Source organism: Lepidothrix coronata, unplaced genomic scaffold, assembly GCF_001604755.1.
Source record: "Lepidothrix coronata isolate B3197 unplaced genomic scaffold, Lepidothrix_coronata-1.0 Scaffold0, whole genome shotgun sequence".
NCBI classification, from domain to species: domain Eukaryota; kingdom Metazoa; phylum Chordata; class Aves; order Passeriformes; family Pipridae; genus Lepidothrix; species Lepidothrix coronata.
The window spans coordinates 9,967,363-9,990,509 of NW_016690180.1; the positions used below are offsets into that span (position 1 = coordinate 9,967,363).

Genomic DNA, 23,147 nt, shown 5'->3' on the forward strand with positions numbered 1-23,147 from the left:
TAATTTCCTTCTCTGCTTCAGATGGTTGCCCAAGGCTCAGTGACAATAACAGCCTCCCAGTAATATGCAGTGATCTGTGTGATGCCCAGGCAGCCAATCATCCCATCTTTGAGAAACAGTGCACCACCTGGATCCTTCAAGATGAATTTTGTGGCTCACAGGCTGGGGAGAAGCCTTACCCTGCCATGCACCAACCAGCTGGTTTAGAAAATAAAAACTTTGCTGGGGCCTATAAAAGGCCTGTTACCTAATTTTGATGTCAAGACAATAAAACCACAGTCCTGACTATTTAAGGGCTTAAGGAGAGAGTAAAGATGGGATGATTTAAGAGGCAAGAAAGGAACTGCCAGAATACTTGCAGGGGACCAAATCGTGGAAAAGAACCTAGAAAAACCCTGATTAGCAGAAGTAGTTAAAAACTGTCAAACCTGTGAAGTTTACTTAATCACTACTACAAATCCACAGGGATATATTGCTGGGTAATACATTCTGCTTTTTTTTTTTGAGCAACCCTTATCAAAGCACTAAGGATAAAATAAAACTGAGACAAGGAAAGTAAACCTACTAAGTTTAATAAACTGAATTTGCATTTGGAGCAAGTAATAACACTGAAAACTTTTCCATCCATAGATGCTTCATTTTTTACAATCATGAATTTTTACGCTGGATTGAAAACAAAAAATCTAAAACTTTATTTCAAAATCTACATTCACTTTCTGGTTTTAGCCCTAATTATTTACTTTCCACTGTTCACTTGTATTAGATAATGATGCTAAATTAGTGAATTTAACTCTTTTTTTTACGGTGACCCTCTTGACAGCAATTTTTTGGGGAAATTCCTTCATTCTAAAAACACCAATACTTATGGGAGCGTAAAAAAATCAATTAACTTGAAATGTCATCAGACATTTTTAATGACAAAATTGAAGCAGGTGGCAATTTAGGCTTGTCTTGAAAAGGTTACATATCACATGAAGTGATTTTTACTGGACATAAAGAATCTAATTATATATCAAAACACAAAGTAAGTGTTGGAAATACGCTCTTTGTATAAAGATAAGCCCTATTTATGTAAGATTATGTAAAAGACGGAAGATAACTGTTTTTAACTGCTACTGTGAATATGGGGGCATACAAACAGGACCCCTACCTGCTGCTAAAACCATCATCTGTGATAAAAACAAGAAGAGTTTAAATTTCACCTTAACACATTTATCTTTGCTAACAAAAAAAGCTTCTGAGTCTGAGACATTCCCATTTTGAAGATACATGTGTACTGTCAACTTCCAAAATTCTTTGAGTTAGATTTCCACTAGATTCCTACCTGGAAAAGAATATATGCATATTAAGAGTCTTATTCTCACCCTGAGTCAACGGCAGATTCAGTCTGGCAGGTGAGCTGTGCTCCATCATCGGGATGTGGTGCTCCTGTTCACTTCCTCCTTTCAAGATACCTGTCTCTGGGTATCCTGAGAGCACTTTATTTCCACTGACAATAAAAATAAGTCACATTGTATAAATAAAGCCAGGAAAAATTTTACCTAGAATATAAAGGCAAAATCAGACTTTTGAATATCAGTCTATTTTTTGCAAAAAGAGTTTTATTATTGTATCAGCAGTGACAAAGCAATGAGGATAACTTTCATGAATTAACAAGTTTGTCTCCAAATAGGCCAATCCTCCTGCTTACCTCAAACTGCCACTTAGATGTGCTGAAGATCATTTTGGATTTATGAAAAATGCCTTCTTAGACAGAGAAAAAGCTTTTATCCATGTTCTCTATACAGTGCTCAGCATCATCAGATGTCTCTCCTCTTTGTGAAACCTGCTAATTAGCAGTTGGGCAAAGTCCAGGACTTTGAACACCACCTGGCAAGTTTGGGGACAGCACTTCTGAGATAGCCGGGCAATTTCACTCAGATTCTGAGTGAAAACAGCTACTGCTCCTTTATTCGTTCAAAAGGCTTGTGCAATGTACACGAGACAGTGCAGTGACATACAGAGAGAGATGTCTGAGCTGTCTAAGGTCTGATCTGGTTGGTGCGACAGCCTCTCAGCAAAGCCATACACCAACAAAACCAGCCTTCTGATATGCACAACCAGCACCTTGCATTGCCACATGTGCATAACCGTGCGGGGCAAGGGAATATTCATATATTGCATCTATCACCAGGCCACTAGATGCTGATGCTCCAGCATCAATCATGGACAGATGGGACATCCCAGGAATCTACAGCACACAAAGCTCCACAGGGCTATAAAATGCTTAGGCTTGATACATACCTCCTCTTTTCTTGCCAGAGCTCATTTTCATTGCTTTTCAGAGATGGCATACTGTCCTGCTCCCAGAGCAGCTTTTTCTGCCTTGTAACTTCTTTTTGTTTGCCTTCCTCTGGACAGCTGTTTGAATCAGCTGAGTTCTAAAAGACAGAAGAAGAATGAACAAGGAGTTCCCTTTGAATTTGGCATCAGCACACACATGGGAAAAGTACAGGTAGCCCCTAGATACCTTGTTTGGACACATCTAATTATCAAAAAGAACACCTCACATTTATACTGTTGAATGTGTTAAGGCTAACTTTCGACTTAATTAAGACTTTAGCTGAAACAATCAACTAATCGGACCAAACTGACCACAAAAAAAGTAAGGGACCAACCGATTTTTGGCAGAAATCCTTTAATTACTTTGAGAGTCTAAACAGTCTCCCACTGGACTTGCAAGGACTTTGTGAGTGACTTCAGCTTGTTGTCTATGCCTAGGGGCGAAGTATTTGCTCATATGCACTGGGCACCCTCAAAGGACAACAACCAGTTGTCCAAAATGGTACTGGAGTGGTTCATATCTGACTGGTGGAGCTTGTGAGTAAGCCATGGCGTAAGATCCTTCACTTCTGGGTGCAGGCGGTGCCCTGACTATGGCACAAGCAACTCCACCCAGGAAGTTGTTTCTACACAGCTATATGGAAAATGGGCCCTGGCTTATGCCCTTGCAAAGGGATGAGTGATAAGAGGGGGCAGGAAGGGGGAGAGGAAAACCAAATGATACAGTACTCCTAATCCTGAAGTTGAATGGAAAAAGGAAGATGACTGGGCACAGGTGCCTCAGGCAGGAGCAAATTATGTCTGGGAATCCCACATTTACTCTACTGTGATCTCACCTCAGGTGTTATTCTCTGATCTCTGGCAAAAACTTATTTAATTATATGCTAGATGCATTTAATTAAAGATTCTGTCCTGCATGAATAAAAAAACCCAGAGAGAGTGAACATTCCTCTGTTTTGCTGCTTTCTAGGAGGGATGATGGGAGAGAAAAGGAGGAAAACTGGGTATGCAGGATTCAGTCTCAACTGAGATATGCTTAAAGCACTATCTTACGCTCAAGATTTTGGATTCAGGGAAACCACTTAAGATTTTTTTGGCTTTGAGAAGGTAGTTAAAAGAAACAGAAAGAGCTAATTGTTTTTTCATGGCACCAGTTAAAGAAGAGAAGCAGCTGCAGAGAGAAAGTACCACTCTCTGCTCTAGTTGAAAATCGGATGGTAGCAGTTTGCTTGGGACTGTGGTTCTTCAGTTGTGCAAATACACAAGTTACAGCACTCTGAGGTATCACCAGTTACAGAAAGGACCTAGGGAATTTCCTTACTCTTACTGCTCCCAGACTTCGATAGCCTTTGGCAAAGGATTAAACCTAGCACTGAAGATGGCTTAACCTTTACTGCCTTATTACTCCATGAGAAACTCACCACTGTCTTGTTTCCGTCAGTGGTAGAGGAAGAAGAGGAGAGGAGCTCAGCAGAGTTTGAAGAAACAATGAATGGAACTACAGTATCCTCAATTATCTTGCGTTCCTAAGGAAAGAGGATCGGGAGAGAGAGAGAGAGTTAAAAATGCAGAATGTACACTATGAGCTTATGAAGTAGAAGCATAAGGTTTGGCTGTGTGCCATATTTAGACAGCTAGGTAAGGACCTGAGGTACCAAGAATAGTGGTAACACCTCAACTTTTAATTTGCTTCAAGGTTTTGCACTTCCTTTCTTTTCACCATTACCATCTTTGACATGGAATTTCCAAAACTGGAAAGATTATTCCACTTGGAATGGCACCACTGTTTCACATAGCACCAGTCTATTAATTTAATATAAAAATATGAAATTACCCTTGGTACATGAGAAACTTATTCTGAAAGTTGAAAAAAAATTTCTTTTTCAGATCACAAGTATGTTTCTCAAGCAAAGAGGACAAAACTTCAATTTGTGTAACATACTAGACAAATTGAAAACATTAATATTTTCCAATTTGTTCCGATAATGAGCCATGAACAACCACTATCTTATGTATTGTTAATATTCTACAACTGCAAGCTTTGAACATCTCCTCTGGATTTTTTTTTTTATTTTAAAAAAAGGCTAGTTACAAAATATCTACATGATCAAGCCCAAGGCAGACAACAATTTCATCTGAAGTTCCACCAAGTCTAGGCACCAAGTATATGCCAAAGCACACAAGGCTCTGCCTCGAGAGGGAAGTCTGAGTGGGTCCAGACACACCTGCACCTCCCCAGACACACTTGCACAGCAATTAGACACCTCCACCTACGCAGACATTCTGGAGATACCTGTCCAAACGTTTAAGTATTTTTTTCTCACCATCTATGGCATTGTTTAAGAGATGCCATCCTCCTGAGAATTTAGCCTTGAGAAGTCTTGCATTAATTAATCCAGGGATAGGATTTGTTTTTTAGTTACGTAAGTGGGTGCATTTAAATGCAAAAAAAAAGTCAATAAACAACCTCCTCCTCAGAGTCTTATACCTCCTCGTAGTATCTACGCTCCTCCTCTTCAACTTCTCTCTGGGCCTTTTCCCATTCCTCTTTCAGCTTATCCTGCTCCTTCTGATACTTCTCCTGTACATGAATACAAATGCAGGTAAATTCAGAGAATTCTGTACTAGGAGTAAATTCTGTATTATCTCCACAGTGAAAATGAACCTGCCAAGACTGGTTTAATCAGAAATAGGATGAAATAGGAAGGTAAAAATTTGAAACATCCATGGGTATCGAAAAAAAGCTTATTTTTCACTCTTCTACTTGTTTCTAGCACTTATATTTAACCTCTTCAAACTACAAGGAACTTTTGATACATTAGAAGAAGTTTGTTAGAATTTTTAAAATTTTTAGTCAGAAATTAAATCTATGCTCAACAATTTCAATAATCCCTTGTTTATCATACAGGATTAAGTTTCAAAAAGCTATTGCACACCCCAAAACACCAAAACATGAATTTTACATTAAAAACTTCAGCAAATGAGCATATAAACAAGCAGGTTTTGCAGATACTGGTACTAATTTAAGAGAGATGCCAATAAAATTTAATGAGTAATGAATACCTCTGCAAGTTTAAAAGATAAATGAATAGTGTGTAAAGGTTTGAAGAGAGTAAGCTTCTAATCAGCTAAGTAGTTTACTTTCTTCCTTGATGGAATGATTTCTTGAGAATTATTTTCACACGAAAAATTATCTCAAAGAGGTGTTTAAAATTGTTTGCCAGAACCGGTTTGAATATGGAGAACAATGGTGACGACCATTTCTATTTTACACCAGTTCCAACTTCTGTTCAAATTAGAAACAACATCTGCCTAATCCAGAAGAGATGCATTTACTATTGAGAGAACACCCTCATATGTCAGAAAAATTATTATAAGAATTTTACAGCATTTTAAGAGGAAACAACAATATTAGCTAAAAGAAAATAATCTCAAGAAAGCTGTAGAGACATACAAGTCATTCTTAAAAAAACCCATTTTATTATTCTCCATCCTTTGACAGTTGTTTGCTCTTCTGTTTCGTGGAAGAAAGATATTATTTCTTTGGGATCAAACCTAATCATAGTTTCAAAAGACACTGCCGACTGACTGGGAAATTCAAGTGTTCAGGGCCACTGCACTTCTTCCAACTAGGACACAAACCCAGCACTTTTAGACCTTACCATACCACTAGGCAGAACTAGTGGTTGTCTTGAGGATGCTTCCCTCCCTCACAAAAAAACCCCAAACCCAAGTCCTTTCATGTCCAGATTTAGCTTGATATTTTCCAAGAAGAACCTGTGAACAAAGAAGAAGTCTACAAAAATCTATTAAGACCATAATTTTAAAGAAGGGTTGCCTAGGCATCAGAGTCAGCAGATTGTCAGTCTTGACAAGGAGGCTCCAAGTAATTAAGTGACTTGCAGTCTATGCTAACATACTTTAACTATAATGGAGGACTAACACATCTGATTTAACTCTGCACTGGAATGCAGGACTGAGTCCTTTTGGTCTTTCCATGAAGTGAGGAAGGGAGACATGAGAGTGCCTAAACCACAGACAACGTGTGTATGCTCACTTGATCACTCATCTGCCACAGAATTCACTCAAGAATCCACAGAGGACATGGAGAACATGACATTAAATGTCCAACTTTGGTCCAAAGGGACAACTCAACAGCTGAATGACACAGTGGAAGACATACAGTTTCTTCCCTACCTGAAGCAAGCGTTCTTGCTCATGTTGCCATCTTTCCTGGCGCTTTCGCTCTTCTTCTGGATCCCAGGACCAAAAATTGAAACGCTTACATGAAGGAAAACCAATCTATTAGACTGTGACACTACACTTCTCAAGGACACCAGAGAAAGCTGCACTTCGCCTGACCTAGCCCTGCCAATGAAGTTACAATGGGAAATTGAGAACTAGATAATGGTTCTCCGAGTTAGCAGACAATATTCTTAGCTTCACTGATACTTGGGATTGCCCACAGGTATCCAAATGATAAAAACAATAATTTGGATTGCAAAGAAAGGCTCAGGAAACTTCAACTGGAGGGGAAAAAGGAAAATTTTCTTAAAGAAAGCTCTAAGCAGCACTGAACAGAGCCACTTGCGAGTACTCAAATTTAAAGAACATACCTATTTTGTTTCTCTATCTTCTGTGCAACATGAAAAGCAATTTCATGTTGTAAAAAATATTCTCTCATTTTAGAGGTCTGCCAGTATAACAGCCTATAGCCTTCCTTTGAATTTTTATCCATAATGAAATAAAACCTCAAGCTTCACTAAGGATTCTATTATTATTCTGTGATACATTTAAAATCCTTATAATCGAGGGCAATTTTAGACACTTGCTGTCATATCCCTTTCCACTAAGAGGAGAATTTGAATCGGATAGGAAGAGATTATGTCTATGTGACAAAGAGAATATAAAATACTGTGTACTTTAGAGTAAGATTTGTGGTGTGTTGGGTTCTTTCGTTTTCATTGAGAGGACAGTAAAATTGTAGAGTCCTTTAATTTCTATGCATTTAAAACAGAATGGATACAATTAGATATTATTTCAAGATTGTGATGTTTTAGTGGCTCCAGCAACCGAGTACTGTATAGCTACCATTCTCTCCAGAGAACAAGAGAATGCATGAATTTCAGATTCAGACTATGCCTTGACGTGGGTTGTACTTTTTCTCTCACATGTCCATGAGAAAAAAATTCTCATTCTGATTTATGGATGTTACAGGATCGTTTGCACAAAAAATTAATTTTTGCTAAACACAAATCTCTAAACCAAACAATGATGCAAAACAGGTACTCACATTTGATTTGTCACCACTATCAGATTCAGCTATTAAAAAAAACAGAACAAGGAAACATTAAATCTAAGATAGCAAAATGTGCTTAGCCTGCAATTAAATCTACATCATATCTGTATAGGAAAGCTTCTTGTTAGTTTCCTATTGACTCCCACAACCAAATGCAAGAACGAATTGCAAGCAAATAAATCAGAAAACCAGATTACACCCATCACCGACAAAACTACTTTTTATCTGGGTATAGAGGAGCACAATATTAACTACCAGGTTCTACTCTACCACTAGCTAATGCCATCTACTTCTGGCCACAGATGTTAGCAGTGTTCAGACACTGAGTGTTACCTACCTTGATCTACTTTTCCCTTCATGATTCAGTGCAAGGAAGGAAAAAGTACAGCAAAGCTAAAAGGATGGGACTACACTATTCAAGAGCCACAGTTACGAAGAGAACCATTGCCATTTTCTACCCAAATGTCTTTAAAAATTAGGCTGATTTAAAGAAATTAAGAAAAAGGTATTTATAGGCAAGGGATTTCTTTTGGGTGCCCGAGAACAGAGCATCACAACAATGTGCAACCCAACAGCTCTTTGTCAACTGTGCAGCAGGAATAGATACTTTCTACGAAAGCAAGAGGTAGAACAAGTCCCCATGATCATCAGTCTTCACCCCAGCCCCGCGTCCGAAGACACCTACAACTGGAGGCAGCAGAAGGGCTGAAGTTGGTCCTTGCGCCGCATTTACCTGACTGTGAGAAAAACTGTGAGCGCCGCCAGTTGTTGCGAACCCTAAGCGGAACCGCGGCCCCGCGGGGCGGCTCTGCAGGCAACGGCACGGAGACAAAACAAGAAACAGTGCGGTCAAAAAGCAATGACAGACTCTGAGACCTGAGCCACCTTGGCCACAAGAGGGATTCTGACTACAGTCGCTTTGGCCCAGTCGGCCCCTGCTGGTTTACAATGGACCTGAAGATCACATGGACTGTCTGTATTTAAATGCTACTTTTGCAACATGGCACCTGAACTTACATGAGAGCTCTAACAACTAATGCTAGTCAAGGGCAGCCACCCTTTCAAGTCTTTGCATGGTGCTTGCATTCATTCCTATTGCAGATACAGGATTTTGTGATTCTTTCAGTGCTCCATGCGCTGTGAACACTAGAGTGCAGCCGAGTCTTTCAGCACCACTCAGAAAACAGGCAAGAGACTACACTCTGTTACTTGATGTTTGGACTGATTCGTGCCTAACATAAAATGGTGTCGTTCTCAAAGTCTGTTTGGGTAGCACTTCCACACTGAAAACAAGTGAGAATTCTATTCCTTTTCAAACAATCATAGAGTGGTGTGGGCTGGACTGAACCTTGAAGATTACCTATTTTCAACTCCCCCCTGTCATGGAGGGGGACACTTTCCACTAGAACAGGTTTCTCAAAGCTCCATCCAACCTGGCCTTGAACACTTCCAGGGATGGGGCATCCACAACTTCTCTAGGCAACCTGTTACAGTGCTTCGCCACACACAGAGTAATGAATTTCTTCCTAATATCTAACCTAAATCTACCCTCCTTCAGGTTAAAGCCTTTGCTCCTTGTCCTATCACTACGTTGCCTTGTAAAAAGTCCCTCTCCAATCTTTCCTCAACGGATCACCTTCAGGAGTTTCAACCTCGAAAACATTGGGCTAATCAGTATATTACCTATACATAAACTAACAATTTAGGAAGTTCTCAGGAGTAAGAAAACCTTAGATGATTTTTCTTTCTTTCACAACCTACATCTAGACATCTCTAAAATAAATATAAAATCAAACTACTAAACATTATCAATCTCAAGCAAAACTTTGTCATGAAGGTGAGGGAAAAAAAAAAGGTTCTGTTTCGAAAGAACTTGTGTTGTTGTGTTGGGCAGCAGTCAAATTCAAGGATGTGCCCAGATATGTGTATTGTTCACCTGTGAAAAGGAGCTCCACATGAGCAGTCGAGTGCAGAATGCAGATCTCCAGAAAATGTTATAGTAAGATAAAATCAATTGCTAAGCCATTTTCATCTGTGAGCAGCAGTAAGTAATACTCACTGGCATAATACAGCTTTTATTGCTAGGCCAAGTAAATGCAAGATAGGTCTTTCTCTGCCCCCCTCCACTGTGTCATATTTCTGCTGTTGTGTTTAAGGGGGACAGCCAGAAGAGTCCTTTGCATCACAGAAGCCACACTACCAATATCAGTCAATGGAACTAGAAAATAACTATAATATTTTAGCTCCCAAACCCTCTAGGCCATTGATTAGGCACTTCACCCTGAACACCACATGCACATATCAGCTACGGTCTGCCTGAGTTCTCCAAATGCTTTTTGCTCACCTTGTAGAACAGAATTATGCAGAGTAACTTGGCTGGTCTCCGGTAGTTTCTTTATAAACGGCAACACTACACTCCCCTTTTGTTCCAGGGTTTTTGCTTTCATCACCTGTTCAGACATTTTGGAGCAGAAAATAGCATTAAAAAACCAACAAGTTCAAAGGTTAATTTAAACCTTTCCTACTTATTTTCTGAAATAACATTATAAAAGATGAAGCCTCTATCTCCAGAATTACAACATGGAGTTGCAGTACTAATGTCCTGTGAGTAACTGGTAGCTGTTTGCTGTTGACATTCACACTGCCCTGCACACCAAGGCTGATCCTCTAACAACATCTAACTAACCAATATCTAACTTACCTGACAGAGCAGTATGGTCACAGCCATTTGTTCCCTCTGCCACTACCTGCACTTGTTCAGCACTTCAAAAGGGTAAGCTCCACTGTCCACACCTCCTGGATACTCTGTCCCCCTAACAGGGGGTGGGACTGGAGTTTGTAGGTTTAGTTCTCATTTCTGGTCCAGCTAGTTTCCAGTTTTACAAGTTCAAATGCTACAAGCAGACACTGTGGAGTTCCTTTTGAGAGGGAACTCTCTGATGACCACAGGATTTGGCAATAGAAACCATACTCCAAGGTAATTCCTTGGCGGATTGTTTTGAATGAACTCTAGAAGTGACATTATGTAGAGAAAAATATCAATTTGCACAATAAACATTTCCATGTGAGATCCTTCTCCTTTTTTGTTTTGTTTTGTTTTCCACTCCCTCTCTTCCTTGCCCATACGTACCTCTGGTGTAGGAGGGAGCTCTGCTTCCTTCTGCTGTTCCATTTCAGCTTTTTTCACATCTTTGTTGCTTGAAGCAGCTTCCTCCAAAGGGACAGGACTGGGAAGGAATTCTAATCTCTTCACAACAGGGCTGGCACAAGCTGCAGTTGACTTGAATTGCTTTTGATCTGAACCTAATCCATACATATAAGAGATAATATTGCAAGGTTAAGGCACTTTTTGACATAAAATGTAGGCCTATTTCTTACAGTCCACTTTCTTACTTATATTTAAGCCCATTTACAGTCTGTTTTGAAAAAACAATCTTTTTTCTTCAACACAGGCAAAATTAACCTCTCAGAGAAGACAAGGTTTTAAGAGAAAAATTCACCTGTCAAAATGTAGGTGCTTACACTTGACTTAGACATCATGGAACACCCTTCATGGTCAATAAAAACAGAGAAGTAGTCCTTGGGAAAGAGTCACACAAACTGTTTCAGACACTCCTCTTTGGCTGAGTTGTAGCCTACAATGTGCCTTCTGAGCTAAGATCTCTTCACTGAAGTTGTGTGATGAATCCTATCCTAAGATGCTACACAGAAAAGTAGCTATACCACATTGAATATGATCTCACTGTCAGCACTGGAGGATATTTCAGCTTGGCTATTTCCACTAAATCACATCAGTTAAGCATCAGACAGCAAATAACTGTCCTAACAGGAAGTCCTAGACTGAAATAACCTCGTTGTCATTCAATTCTTAAGAAAACACAAGCTGGTGCTGGGTTACGGGAGAAGGGACCATGAGCACACAAGTCTACAGCTGAGAACCGTGACACCTAGACTGCTGACAGCTGATACCACCACTGGAAGCACAGCAGTTGCCAGCATAGCAGGCACTCCATAAGCACCCAGATATCTCTCCAACCTCCTAAAGCAGAAGCTTCAGATCCTGTCCCCTTTTCAATCACAGCAGCAAAGGCAGCTTCTGAATGTACCTCTTTGATGGGCTAGGAGAGTGAGTTAAGGAAGTGGTGCACCCTAAGGCTCCACCAAGAACCTGCACACAAGCAGAGACAAGGGCTGCTCCTGCTGCCAGGCAGATGCACCCTGAATTGGAGCAGTTCCCACATCATTAGAGGCATAGGGGCCATAGCATGTGTTCTAGTTACATGGGCCAGGACCAGTTTATTACTATGTGGGTATAACCAAAACTGTGTATTCGTCACCCTATATGTCATTTCTGATAGACTGTTAATAACGGATCACTTGCAGCAGCTGCCCAGGGCACACCTAATGACTCAGCTATGATAACTCCCCTCCAGGGAGACATTAGCACCTTCATACCCAGCCTGAGGGGTCATCTCTGCTAATGGGTCATACTGGACTGGCACAATAGGCAGCTGCAACACCTAGACCATCAAAGACTCCAAAAATATCCTGACTCACAGAGTTAAATCACCCATTGTGAAACTCCCTGCCCTGGGGGAGGTACTGGACATTCCCACCTGAAACTGAGCATATATAATTTTGGGGTTTTGGGACTTCTGGTATCACTCATCAGAATGAGAGGAGGACCAGAACTCCAACAAGACTGCCACTGCCACTCTCAACAAGACTGCAATCATTATCTCAACACTGCCACCATATCTGAACCAACAGGTTTTCCTTTCCTTTTACTTTGCACCCAGGGGAACACGTGGTGCTCAGTACAGGGGCCAACGAACATTGTTCTGTTCTTGTCCCAGGGGGCTGGATTATACATCTGTCTTTGTGGGTTAAAACCAGTTTTTCTCTCTATCATTGTATCTATTGTAATTTATTTTTAGTAAATCGTAACTCTGATTTATAATCTCTCTCGAGTTGGGTTCATTTCTCCTGCCTGTTTACTTTCAAACCAGCACTGCATGGAATGATCTGTCTTTTATTGAACAGCAGAGGAAGTCGCTTACTCTACAAGAAGTTCACACAGTTTGGACCACATCTATCCCTCCAAAGCAGACATAATAAAAACCCCTTGTTACTTTACCATTTCAATTTTTGCAATGCTATCTCAGTTTTCCTTTCCAGCCAATATTAAACTTTGTGGTCAATACTTAATGTTCAGCATTTCTCACAGCTGTGGAGCTGGAGACAAGGTAACTTTGTGATTTGTAGACAACACCAGCTCATCACTGTTGACTCTAGAGAGGAGAATTTGTTTGGTTCATCACAAGATTGCACTTTCTACATTACCTGCCAAGTGCAATTCAAGATTGTCACCCTATGTACTTTGGCATCTACTAGCTGAAGCAATTAAGTCAGCTAATGAGCCCTTCCTAACAGGGGAATGAGCCCTTGTTAATCTTTGGGGAATGGTACTTCATCGATGTTCACAGGCAAAGCTCAATCGTTTAAGTCACATTTATCCTCAACAAACAGGAGCATTATGCTTACATAACAATTACAGCCAGAGATCTCATTTAAATACATACTTGATATAGTACTTTTTACTTACCCATGCCAAGCTGAACTTTGATAGACCCATTTTAAAAAATGAGCCAAAAAAAAAAAGACCATGAACTTAGTATGGTAGCAGACAGCAGATAAAGTGCCTACTCAAAGAAAATGTTTCAGAAACACACTTTTGAGGAAAACAGATTAAAATTCTACCAGAAAATTCCTTTCTCCAGATTAGGAATCATGCATAAAGGCTTTAAAGCAGAAAACTGTGAGTTTCCACAATACTGTCCATTTAAAGCCCCTATGACAACTGAAGTGCCCCTTCCTACTCTTTTTCTCCATTTCTTAATGTCTTGGTGGGGGGAGGGAGGTGTTAAACAGAAGCTATTCCTGACTGATAGCTTCTACCCTTGCTGCTTTCTAGTTACAGCACACTGTGGCACCGGCTTTTCACTTGCACAAACAGCAAAGTGGGCAACTTGCACCCTGAGTATTGTGCAGTCAGGTGTGTCATTTCAACCACAGAATGACAGGGGCCTGTCATCCAGCCCAGGCTGGAAGGGGCCTTGACAGACCATCTACTCCCACCTTTCAAGGGAAAGGGAGCCTAGAGGAGATTGTCTAGCACCCTGCCCAGCTGCACCCAAAAAAACTCCTGCCATGGGGACTCCACCACATCCCTTGGGAGGTTGCTGCAGTGAATGACTGCTCTGACTGCATGCAATTTCATTTTATGTCGAGGTTTCTGACATCTGCAGCACACCCACCTGGGGACGGGCACACCGGGCAAGCAGGGGCTGTACCGTTGGGGCTGGGCTCGGCCTGCGGGCTGGCAGCTCCATCCGCTTCCACCGGGGAGGCCTGGAGAGAGGAACACAGCACAGACAGAGTAAGTGCAGTGGAAATAAAAGTATGTGCTAATTCCTCAAGACAATGCTTGCTGCTCTGCTTTGTAGTGCGTTCTAAACAGATCAGTTTGTAGCTCAGCAGGGCACTGAGGAGTACGTTTCAGAGCAGTATGTGCCAGTCGGGTGTTGAATCACTGGGCTTTAATCTCCTTTTCAAATCACTCATCATCAGCCATTAATGTGGTTGGTTTGGAATAGCTCCTACAAGCTTTTAAAATTGTAGTGTATCTTGGATTGTGTTAGCTGGAGATAAGCATACATTTCACCCCCAGTTTCCTCTTCCAGAGTAACACAAAAATGTATGCATTAGTGAATACCTAGCACATACTAGGGTTCGAAAAGTGGCAAAGTAATTAAATACTTCCTCTATTTCACGGTTGTCTAAACAATCTGTTATCTGAAGGGAAAAGCCAGAGTTGGTATTAAAGGTAATGCAATACTTGAAACACTACTGAGAGGAATGAAAAAATATGGTGAGACCATGTCAAGCCAATAATTCAAATGCCTTTGAAAAGCAAGCTTCCTGACCCGGGGCAGGGTTGTTACAGAGTTAAAACCACACTGTCAAAACAAGGGTAACACTTCAGCTGATCTATTCAGCAGCTTCCGCCATACATCCACTTTTCCAGCAGGCAAATAAAGAAAAATCTGCAGCAAAGTGATCAGCCATTTCCCAGTGCTTCTAACACCAAGAAGATCTAGAAAATGGCACATTCAACAGGGGAAAATAAAAAAAGACTACTTTTAGAAATAAAAAGTAACATATTTCAGAAGTAGTCTGTTGTAGACTCTCTTTCCTGTCCTCCTGCTCCCACTTCATCTTATTAATAGATGCAAAGGAGGAAATCAGATGAAATTTTCTCTTTTCTGAAGGCAGGAATCAGACTTCCACCATGTGCACAGATCCTGTTTCCTATCCCTGCAGGTCCACATGAGCCTGTGGCTCCTTATCCAAACATGCCCCATGAAAAGCAGACCTGGCCTCTCACAGCTCAGTCACTGGGAACATCTGGCAGTGCCAACAGGATGGTAATACCTGTGGACACACCACAAAGCTCCAGAGAATTTTGCTGCTGGCAGAGCTTACAAATCCCTGCCTCTCCTTCTCTCTGGAGGGGGACATGCTTTGAAGAGGGGCAGAGTACATGTCTGCGAAGATGGTGTGGGGCCAGGGCCAGCAACCTGGTCAAGCCCAGCAGGAATTCAGCAGTGCTAGGAAACAAAAGGAGCCTGAAGCTGCCAAGGGCTGTGCTGCCACCTCTCAGTAGGACAGGCACCACATCACACCAAGGGGTCTCTAGAAGCGGCAGCATGTCTCATCCAGCACTTGCTGGAGCTGGCTGCCTGCCATCCTCCCCACTGTCTGGTGCTTTCCAACACACCCTCACCTCTGCCCACCCTCGCCCTCTGCCCCAGGCAAGACATGGAGACACATCCCCCACTTGTCTAAAAGCTGTTCTCAAACTGGATGAGGCAGATAGAGAAATACAGTCTCCAAAAAGATAATATGGAAGTTTCAGGACCTCCTCTCCACCATGTCCATCTGTGAATGCATCTACACCAAGAGCAAACAAGGCACAGACCTCTCCCTCCATGTTGCCCACACTCCAAAGAGGGACAGTCACTGGAGATGAGGCACAGGCTAAAACACAGGCCTCAGAGAAATGCTCCAAAGACTGCAAGTCTTGTGCCCCAGAGGTTTGCCTCTTGCCATCTAGTTGCTCTTTTCTCTCATATAACCCACCTTACTTTCCCCCAGCCCATCTTGATACCAGCCTGTGTTTCACTGAGAGCTTTTACACTAAAAGTCCCAGCAGAACACTACTGCAACTAAACAAAATTTCTCCTTCAGCCTCAGCCTCTGGCTCCAGGTACAACAGCAGCCAGCAGAGAGGCTACTGGAAATTCTTCCCAACCTTACTCAAGGCAGAAACAAGTATTTTTTTTCTGCATGAGGACAGCCAGGCCAGTGTAACAGGCTGGCCAGAATAGGTCATGCCATCTCTGCCCTCAGAGATTTTCAAGACTTAAATGATCAAGCCCTTAGCGACCTGTTCTGATCTCATGCCTGATCCTGCTTTGAGCAGTAGACTCAGCTAGAGACCTACAACTTGAATTATTCTATATCATTCTAAAACCTACAAAACTTTGTTAAACCTAAACAAATAGCTATTATTGAGAGCTCAGGATTTGCCCTAAACAAGGTAGATTTCACCTGGAAAAGCAAGAGGCTCCAAACCTACTGCTGCAAACCTTGTGCCCTTCCAAAGAAATTGTTGCAAGTTTCAATTATTAATGTTTAGATTGTTATTATTTTTGGTGAAACAGTGGAATTCCCCCTCCACTCTCAAAAAGCAACTGTCCAAATTGAAAAATTAAAATAAATAAAGAAATTCAACTTTAATTTCAACCTTGGAGGCTTTAAAGCCATAAACAGCAATAACCACAGGCCAACAGAAAAAGTGTTAAAGTGTTACATACACTCAGGAAGGGCAACTGCTGATGTCAGCTGGGGCTGGAGAAAGAGCACAGCCACACTGGCCTCTCAGCGGGGCTAAAATGCTCAGTGAATACTGAGATGATGCATGATGCACAGACATGATGCACTTTTATCACCTCTGGGCCTAGAATCACCTCATGAACCTAAACACGGTGCTGTCATGTAGCTATCCTGCAAAAGTGTAATAACTAAATCTACCCATAACCTATATCCAGGAGGTTGAATGAGGTATCGACATAAATGTTATTTATAGAAAAAAGAAAGAGCAACTACTTGCTGTAGGAAAATGGATTTTTACAATGGCATGCTGCAGAAGTTCTGTTCCTGCTCACGAGACTTGACTACTTCTCCTCCCTCTGGTAAGCAATTAAACACTAGTGACATACAGCTAAAAATATAAAACTGATTAGTAAGTAATTTATAAAAAATTTAAGTCAACTTCACTGGGGAACTCTCTCATTTCCACTAAATCTAACTCTATTTATAATACCAAGTTAATGTAATGTTATCTAGTATTTTATCCACAGGTATATGGTACACTTTCTTGTGCTCATACAGTTCATAAAATATCTTTACTACCACAGACTATCACCCTTCACATTTCATAAATATTTTGTAAATAAATGATGATGTTATCACTGAACATGAAAAAAACACATACAAGCATTTTATTATACCTAAGGGGATCATATTTTGATGTGGACACTGAAAAACTGGATAACCTGCTGAGTGACGTTTCTGAGGTAATACAGAGGAGCTCTCATACTTTGGGATGAAGGCCTCACATGGCCTCTCAGCACCTCTCTGCTGCAGCCATATGCATTTGTGTGGGCAGAGCTCTCACTCTGCAGGGTGGCAGAGCAATTCCACACCTTGGCTCTGCTGCAGGTGCCTCTGAGGGAAGGTCATACAACACCTGCTTGTCCACCACCACAGGCAATGAAGCCTTCAAGGGAAGTAGGAAAAACCTTGGTGCGTAGGGTCTGTGATTATGTCTGCTCACTGATCCAGGCTGGCGTGAAGACTCTGTCCTATTAACCCCTGAAAACTGAAGACTGCTGTCTACTTGGATCGGTGTTTTCAGTACCCTGTGCGTCTAGCTACCCAGGAGTTTCCTGGTAGCTTTGCCATTTACAATTTAGAAGCCTTAGTCAATGATGGGAAATTAAAAATCACGGTTGCAGTTGTGGTTATGAGCAGATCAGTAACAGAGGACAAAGCAACACCTGGGTTCTGCTAAACAAGGTATCCATTTAACAAAGACACAAGCACAGCTGCACATACAGTGTTACCAAACACGTATTAGGCATGAAAATAAATTAGTTCAGCCTGTGACAGATAGGATTTTTACCACATAAACTAGGATATCAGTCCAAGTATTTCTTTAATTAAGATCATACAAGCCAGAAATAGCCATATTGCCTACTGTTGTGGTAGAATCATACACCCTTATAAAACCCTAAAAGTACAGTACCCGGAACACCTAACACACATAATATCACAACTTCTACAAGAATACAAACTCCAAAGGAAGTTATAGTATAACTTTATTAGCCCTTATTGCAAATTAAATTGAAACATAGCTCAGTTAACACTGCTTGCACACAAAAACACGTGAAATATTGTTACTGTATTTGCTATGAAAACATGACAAAATAAGTTGTCTGGAAAGAGTGAGAATGCAGAGATATCAGGAAGAAGCAGGTTAGAACTACAATTTAAATTCTGTAAAATCATTCAGGAATGAAATTGGTTGTGGTATCAATAGCCACATGTAAAAATTGCCTGATACATCTTTTAAACTTCTGTGATTCGAATTCTACACATATCATTGACTTTAAAATTTTCATACGATGATTTCCTCACCAAAATTAGTGTTTTCAGTTGTTGTGAGTAGTAATGGTGGCATGACTTTGGGTTGCCACCACTAAGTTTCTTGCATCCTATGTTAGTATATTACTACAGCCAGAACACTGCTTTGACAGGTTAAGCCATCTGCCAGCTATATAATGCTATACCCAGGCCATCTATTACAACCAAAGATCAGGGTAATCAGTAATTGACCGAGAAGCCTTGAAAATGTTGCAAGAAATAGTGTGAAGTATTCCTGATAGTCATTACAGTTATTAATGCTCAACTGGGATGTAAAATAAGCTCCTGTCACTCACAGACACTGAAAAGGGCATGGCTGTCTGGTGGACAGGAGACAGGCATGTTATATTCATAACCAAACACTGAGCAGAGTTCCCTTCTAGCTGCTTTGAAGCTTTGCTGCTCTCACTTCTCATCCTAAACCTTTTTCCCTTCAGGTAGTCCAGCCCTCCATACACCTTTTTATGTGTGGTTCAAGGCAAAGCTGTCAATCTGGAACAGGCATACTTACTCTACGAGTGTTTCTTGCAATGAATCAAAAAACAAAGACTTGTCTTACCAGATCTGCACAAATCAGCCCTGCTCTCCTGTAGCTCGGCCAACAATCCTGAACCACAAGAAAGCTTGTACTTTAATCTCAGTTCAATCAGTGGATTTTTGAAGATGAAGGAGAGTGTTACGTGGATATAGAAAAAAAAGTTTATTTTGTGCCAAGCATGCAGTGAGTAGAAATGGACAAGTTTAAGCTAGCTAGAGAAAAATTAAAAGAAAGCTATCTCCTCACCATCACCACCTCACCCTGATCTTTATTTAAATTGCTGCCTATATTTACTATTTTTTGGTTGATCAGAGTAAAGTTATAATTAGAGCTATAACAAGCCAATAATTTCTAAATGCTCTTTTTATAAGATTGGATAAAATAAAGTGATGTTACTTGGTGACAAATTAATCTCCCTACACTAAAATCTGCACAAATATTGTTTTAAAACAAAAGAGTTACTTTGCCAACTTCTGATTCAAAGAGCTAGAGGACAGAACTTCTCAGTGTTTGTAATGTGCATTACTGTTCTGTATAACGGAAAGAAAACACAACCTAAGTGGCTGACAGGATGAGCAGATGATTCTCATGTTATTGCTGGCATTGCCACTGACTGATCAGTCTTTGGGCCTTGGTCCCAGTTTTAAAAACTGCATTAAGAGAGGTGTGCTTTACCTACTACCCCTCTTAGCATTACATCGCTCCACAAACACCAGTGGAATATTCCCATCCTGTTCGTAGGCCAGCTTTATCCTTCTAGCCTTGAATCACTGGCAAAATTTCATAAGCTACTTTAAGTAAAGGTAAGTCTCTTGTAAAATTCCCAATACACTACTTATACATAATACTCTACCTATAAACTACAGATACAAGTATAGTTTCCTGATAATATTTTTCTTTACTATCCTGCCCACCTCTTGCAGTTTTTTGCATTTCATTTCACAGTAGATTTAGGCAGGATGAATATGTTTCCCAATCAGTCTCTGATTGCCAAACATTATTTGATTTGCATATAGATTGTCAAAAAAGACAAGTGACACTGAGGTCTCTCCCATAGGAAATGATTCCTGCACTTCCCTAGCTCCTCAAAAACCTCAACAGTATGTGTTTTAAGTGGTGCAACTTGACTAAACTTCAGGCCAAAAAAGCTGCTGAAGTACAGTTGCACAGCATCTTCCCCCATTGCAGACAGCGCCTGAGGGCAGCCAGACAGATTTAAAGCAGGACTACAGAGCTTCAAAGGGAAGCCTGCCAGGCAGAGAGAAGACAGAAACTAGTCCATTTAACAAATGAACTGAAACAGCAGAGGAGTAGCCCTAAGACGGATGGAGGAGGAGGAAGGGACATGTAAAAACAGGAAGGGAATCAGAAGGGGAGGACAGGAGGCCCAAAGGTAAGGTATATATGAAGAGGAATATATGTTTCATGAAATAAACTTGGGGCAGAAAATGACTTAATAAAACACAAAACTAAACCAAATCTACGAGTAACTAGAGGGGAAAAATCAAATCCTGAATCAGCATCTCTTAACAGAGGAATTACTGCCTGTGAATCTTATTCAAAGCCTGGGAAGGACACAGCTAACAAGCACTACATCAATAAAGTATACAAATAAATGTAGCAAAAGCACGTTTCGAAATGGCTTTGAAAACATGCTTCATTTGTAAAAGTTTTCTCAAGACAAAAGAACTTCAGTAATTTCTTCCACTCCAGGCAGCTGTTCTTCATCTCAGCTGCTTTTCTATGCCTTTTCTGTTGTCTTCTCCTCCTCTTCCAAAAATTCAGAAAGGTTAAGCATCACACAAAAACTATAACCTTGTTTTCTCATTGTGGGAGGTGATACAGTGGAGGCTTTCAGAAGGCTTTTCCTTCTAGGAATGTGTAGTTTGGAAGCCCCACTGGTGGGGACAAAACCAAACCTCTTCTTCCCTTCTGGAGGGCTGACAGTGACAGCTAGATCCAGCATTCTACCCAGCAAGAGGCCATGTTTTACGGGGAGTGGGACAAGCCCACGAAGATCTTATCTTTACTAATTTGGATTCCCAATCTTCCTAGGAGGGATTATACCTTCAGAGAGGAGTTTAGCATTTCAGGCTCTGGAGATGAGGCTGACGTTGTGTTGTCAAAAGACTGAAGTAAAATTGGCACAGGGAGAAGGCTGAGTGAAGTGAGTCCAGTGTAGCTGCCCGACTCTTGCAGATAAGGGCCCAGACCAATCACATCTATATCAAGCTGCCTATAGCAGTGCTGGTCTGTGTCCCAACATACACAGTGAAGAAGCCAAGCACCAGTCCCATACCTCATCTCTGTAACCTGACATCTAAGGCCTTTCCATCCACAAATCAGGGCCCTACTATATGCTCAACAGCTAAATTACTGCCCATGCCTTAGTCTGAGGCATTCAGACCTGGAAAATTAGCAAGAAGCATCTGGGCAAAGAGAAGTAAACATCTAGAAGGAACAAAACCTGAAATCTTATTTTAGGCTGGGCAATTCCCTTCCTCCCTTACAGGAGGCAGGTCTCCTCCTTTCCCTCATCATGCTCGGTGCATTCCAACTTGTTTTCCCATGGAAGATCCCCCTGAAAGCAGTCTGCTGTCCTTGCTCTGTCCTGGACATGCTTAACACACATACCTTTGCTTGAAGATGAAGCGCCAGGAGTAATTATAATGACGTGCACTACCCAGTCACATTATTGATGGAATCATGAAGCTAATGATATAAAATCTGTAGTTAGAGCAGAGACACTTTGTCAATAGCACCATTTGAGTGCACACTCATTCTCTCTTGAAGGCTTCATCATTAAGTGCACTCAAGCTTACAAACCAGGAGCTATTTTGCAAATGTCAAGACTCACAAGGAATCTGAGGAAGAAAACTCTTTGCCTCCTTTGCCAGTATCACCACAAGGGCTAAGAGCTGGAAGCAGAAATCAGACATACAAAAATCTGTGTTCAACTGGCCTTATCATCCTCAAAGCTGTAGAAAGGATGAGGTAACACCAAGCAGATATGAGTACACTCAAGAACTAACAGTGCCTTCTGTTGCTGAATTTCCTCATAACTCTAATTAGGCCTGGAAATCCTAAAAAAGGAGACAGTAGCACTTTCAACTGGCTACTTTTCTGATTGTCATTGTGCTTCTAATCTTCAGCAAGCTGAGGTTCTTCTCTATTCTCCAAATACTCCCATTATCTGCTTTTCCATATCACATGCAATGCTTGCCTGGCTTTTCCCTCACAGCCAAATTGTTCTGAAAGGGGCAGCCCCAACTCTGCCTTCCCTGCAAATCATTCACTTTTGACTCTATACGAGTTCCCTTTCACAGGATCAAGTCTGTGTTCACAGCACACCCCAGTTCCCATGATTGCTGCAGGCTCCATGGTTTTGTTGCCCGTTGCTAGAGACTGGCATTAAGCAGGGTAGTAAGACACAAACCCTTTCTCATGAATGAACCATCACATGCCAGGACAGACCCCTGTCTGCTCCCTGTTATCCATTTGGCCAATGCTTGGATGAAATCTGAGATGAAAGAAAAAAATTATCATACTCCAACTCTCACCACATCTCCAATTCTCTTTGTTGTTACACAGAAAAACATGGTGAGAATTCCCTCTCCTGTCAGTTGTTTGCAACCCTTTTAAATGTTTTATTTGCAATCCTGCCCTTATTTCTTGTTTTGTTTTTACTATCTACTTTCATTACAGTTTTGTAGCATCTAGATGCCTGCTGTGATATGCTCTAGTTTTACTCCTGCCTTTTTCTCTGGGGAAGAGGGGGAGAGAAAGATGAAAAGGTAAAATTAATTTGTTTCTCTGATAAGGCAGTTAAGAAGCACGTTGGCCTCTCTGAGCATTTCAATAGCTTATTCCCTTTTCTAATATTTCTGAGAGGGGAATGAAAACCAAATGTTCAAAACTGCCAGCACATCCACATCCTCTTCTTTGAAAATTGAAAACTGAGACTAATTATAATGGTTCACACAGTCCAGTTATGTTGCTGATCTAATCAGCTTACATTTGGAGAAGTGTGGAATAAACCTGCACAATGGCTGGGACACTAAATCAATTTCTCCCTGGCCTAGGACATCTAAAGCATGGTTATCAGCTGAATGATGTCCCCCCCAAAAAAAAAGAAAAAAAGAAGAAAAGCTGGCTGCA

The 23,147-nt window shown here is 41.1% G+C and overlaps 1 protein-coding gene across 3 annotated transcripts in view; it reads right to left on the reverse strand.

The window, feature by feature from the left end:
- LIMCH1 (LIM and calponin homology domains 1) overlaps positions 1-23,147 on the reverse strand; it is a 179,077-nt gene that overhangs the window by 11,208 nt on the left and 144,722 nt on the right. For all 3 annotated transcript variants that reach the window (XM_017833120.1, XM_017833205.1, XM_017833295.1), the window contains 9 exons: positions 13,939-14,032; positions 10,752-10,924; positions 9,966-10,071; positions 7,616-7,644; positions 6,520-6,603; positions 4,811-4,903; positions 3,744-3,848; positions 2,284-2,420; positions 1,365-1,489 (listed from right to left, as the gene is read on the reverse strand). In XM_017833120.1, coding sequence (XP_017688609.1) covers positions 1,365-1,489; positions 2,284-2,420; positions 3,744-3,848; positions 4,811-4,903; positions 6,520-6,603; positions 7,616-7,644; positions 9,966-10,071; positions 10,752-10,924; positions 13,939-14,032 — 946 coding nt within the window. The remainder of the gene's footprint in view (positions 1-1,364; positions 1,490-2,283; positions 2,421-3,743; positions 3,849-4,810; positions 4,904-6,519; positions 6,604-7,615; positions 7,645-9,965; positions 10,072-10,751; positions 10,925-13,938; positions 14,033-23,147) is intronic.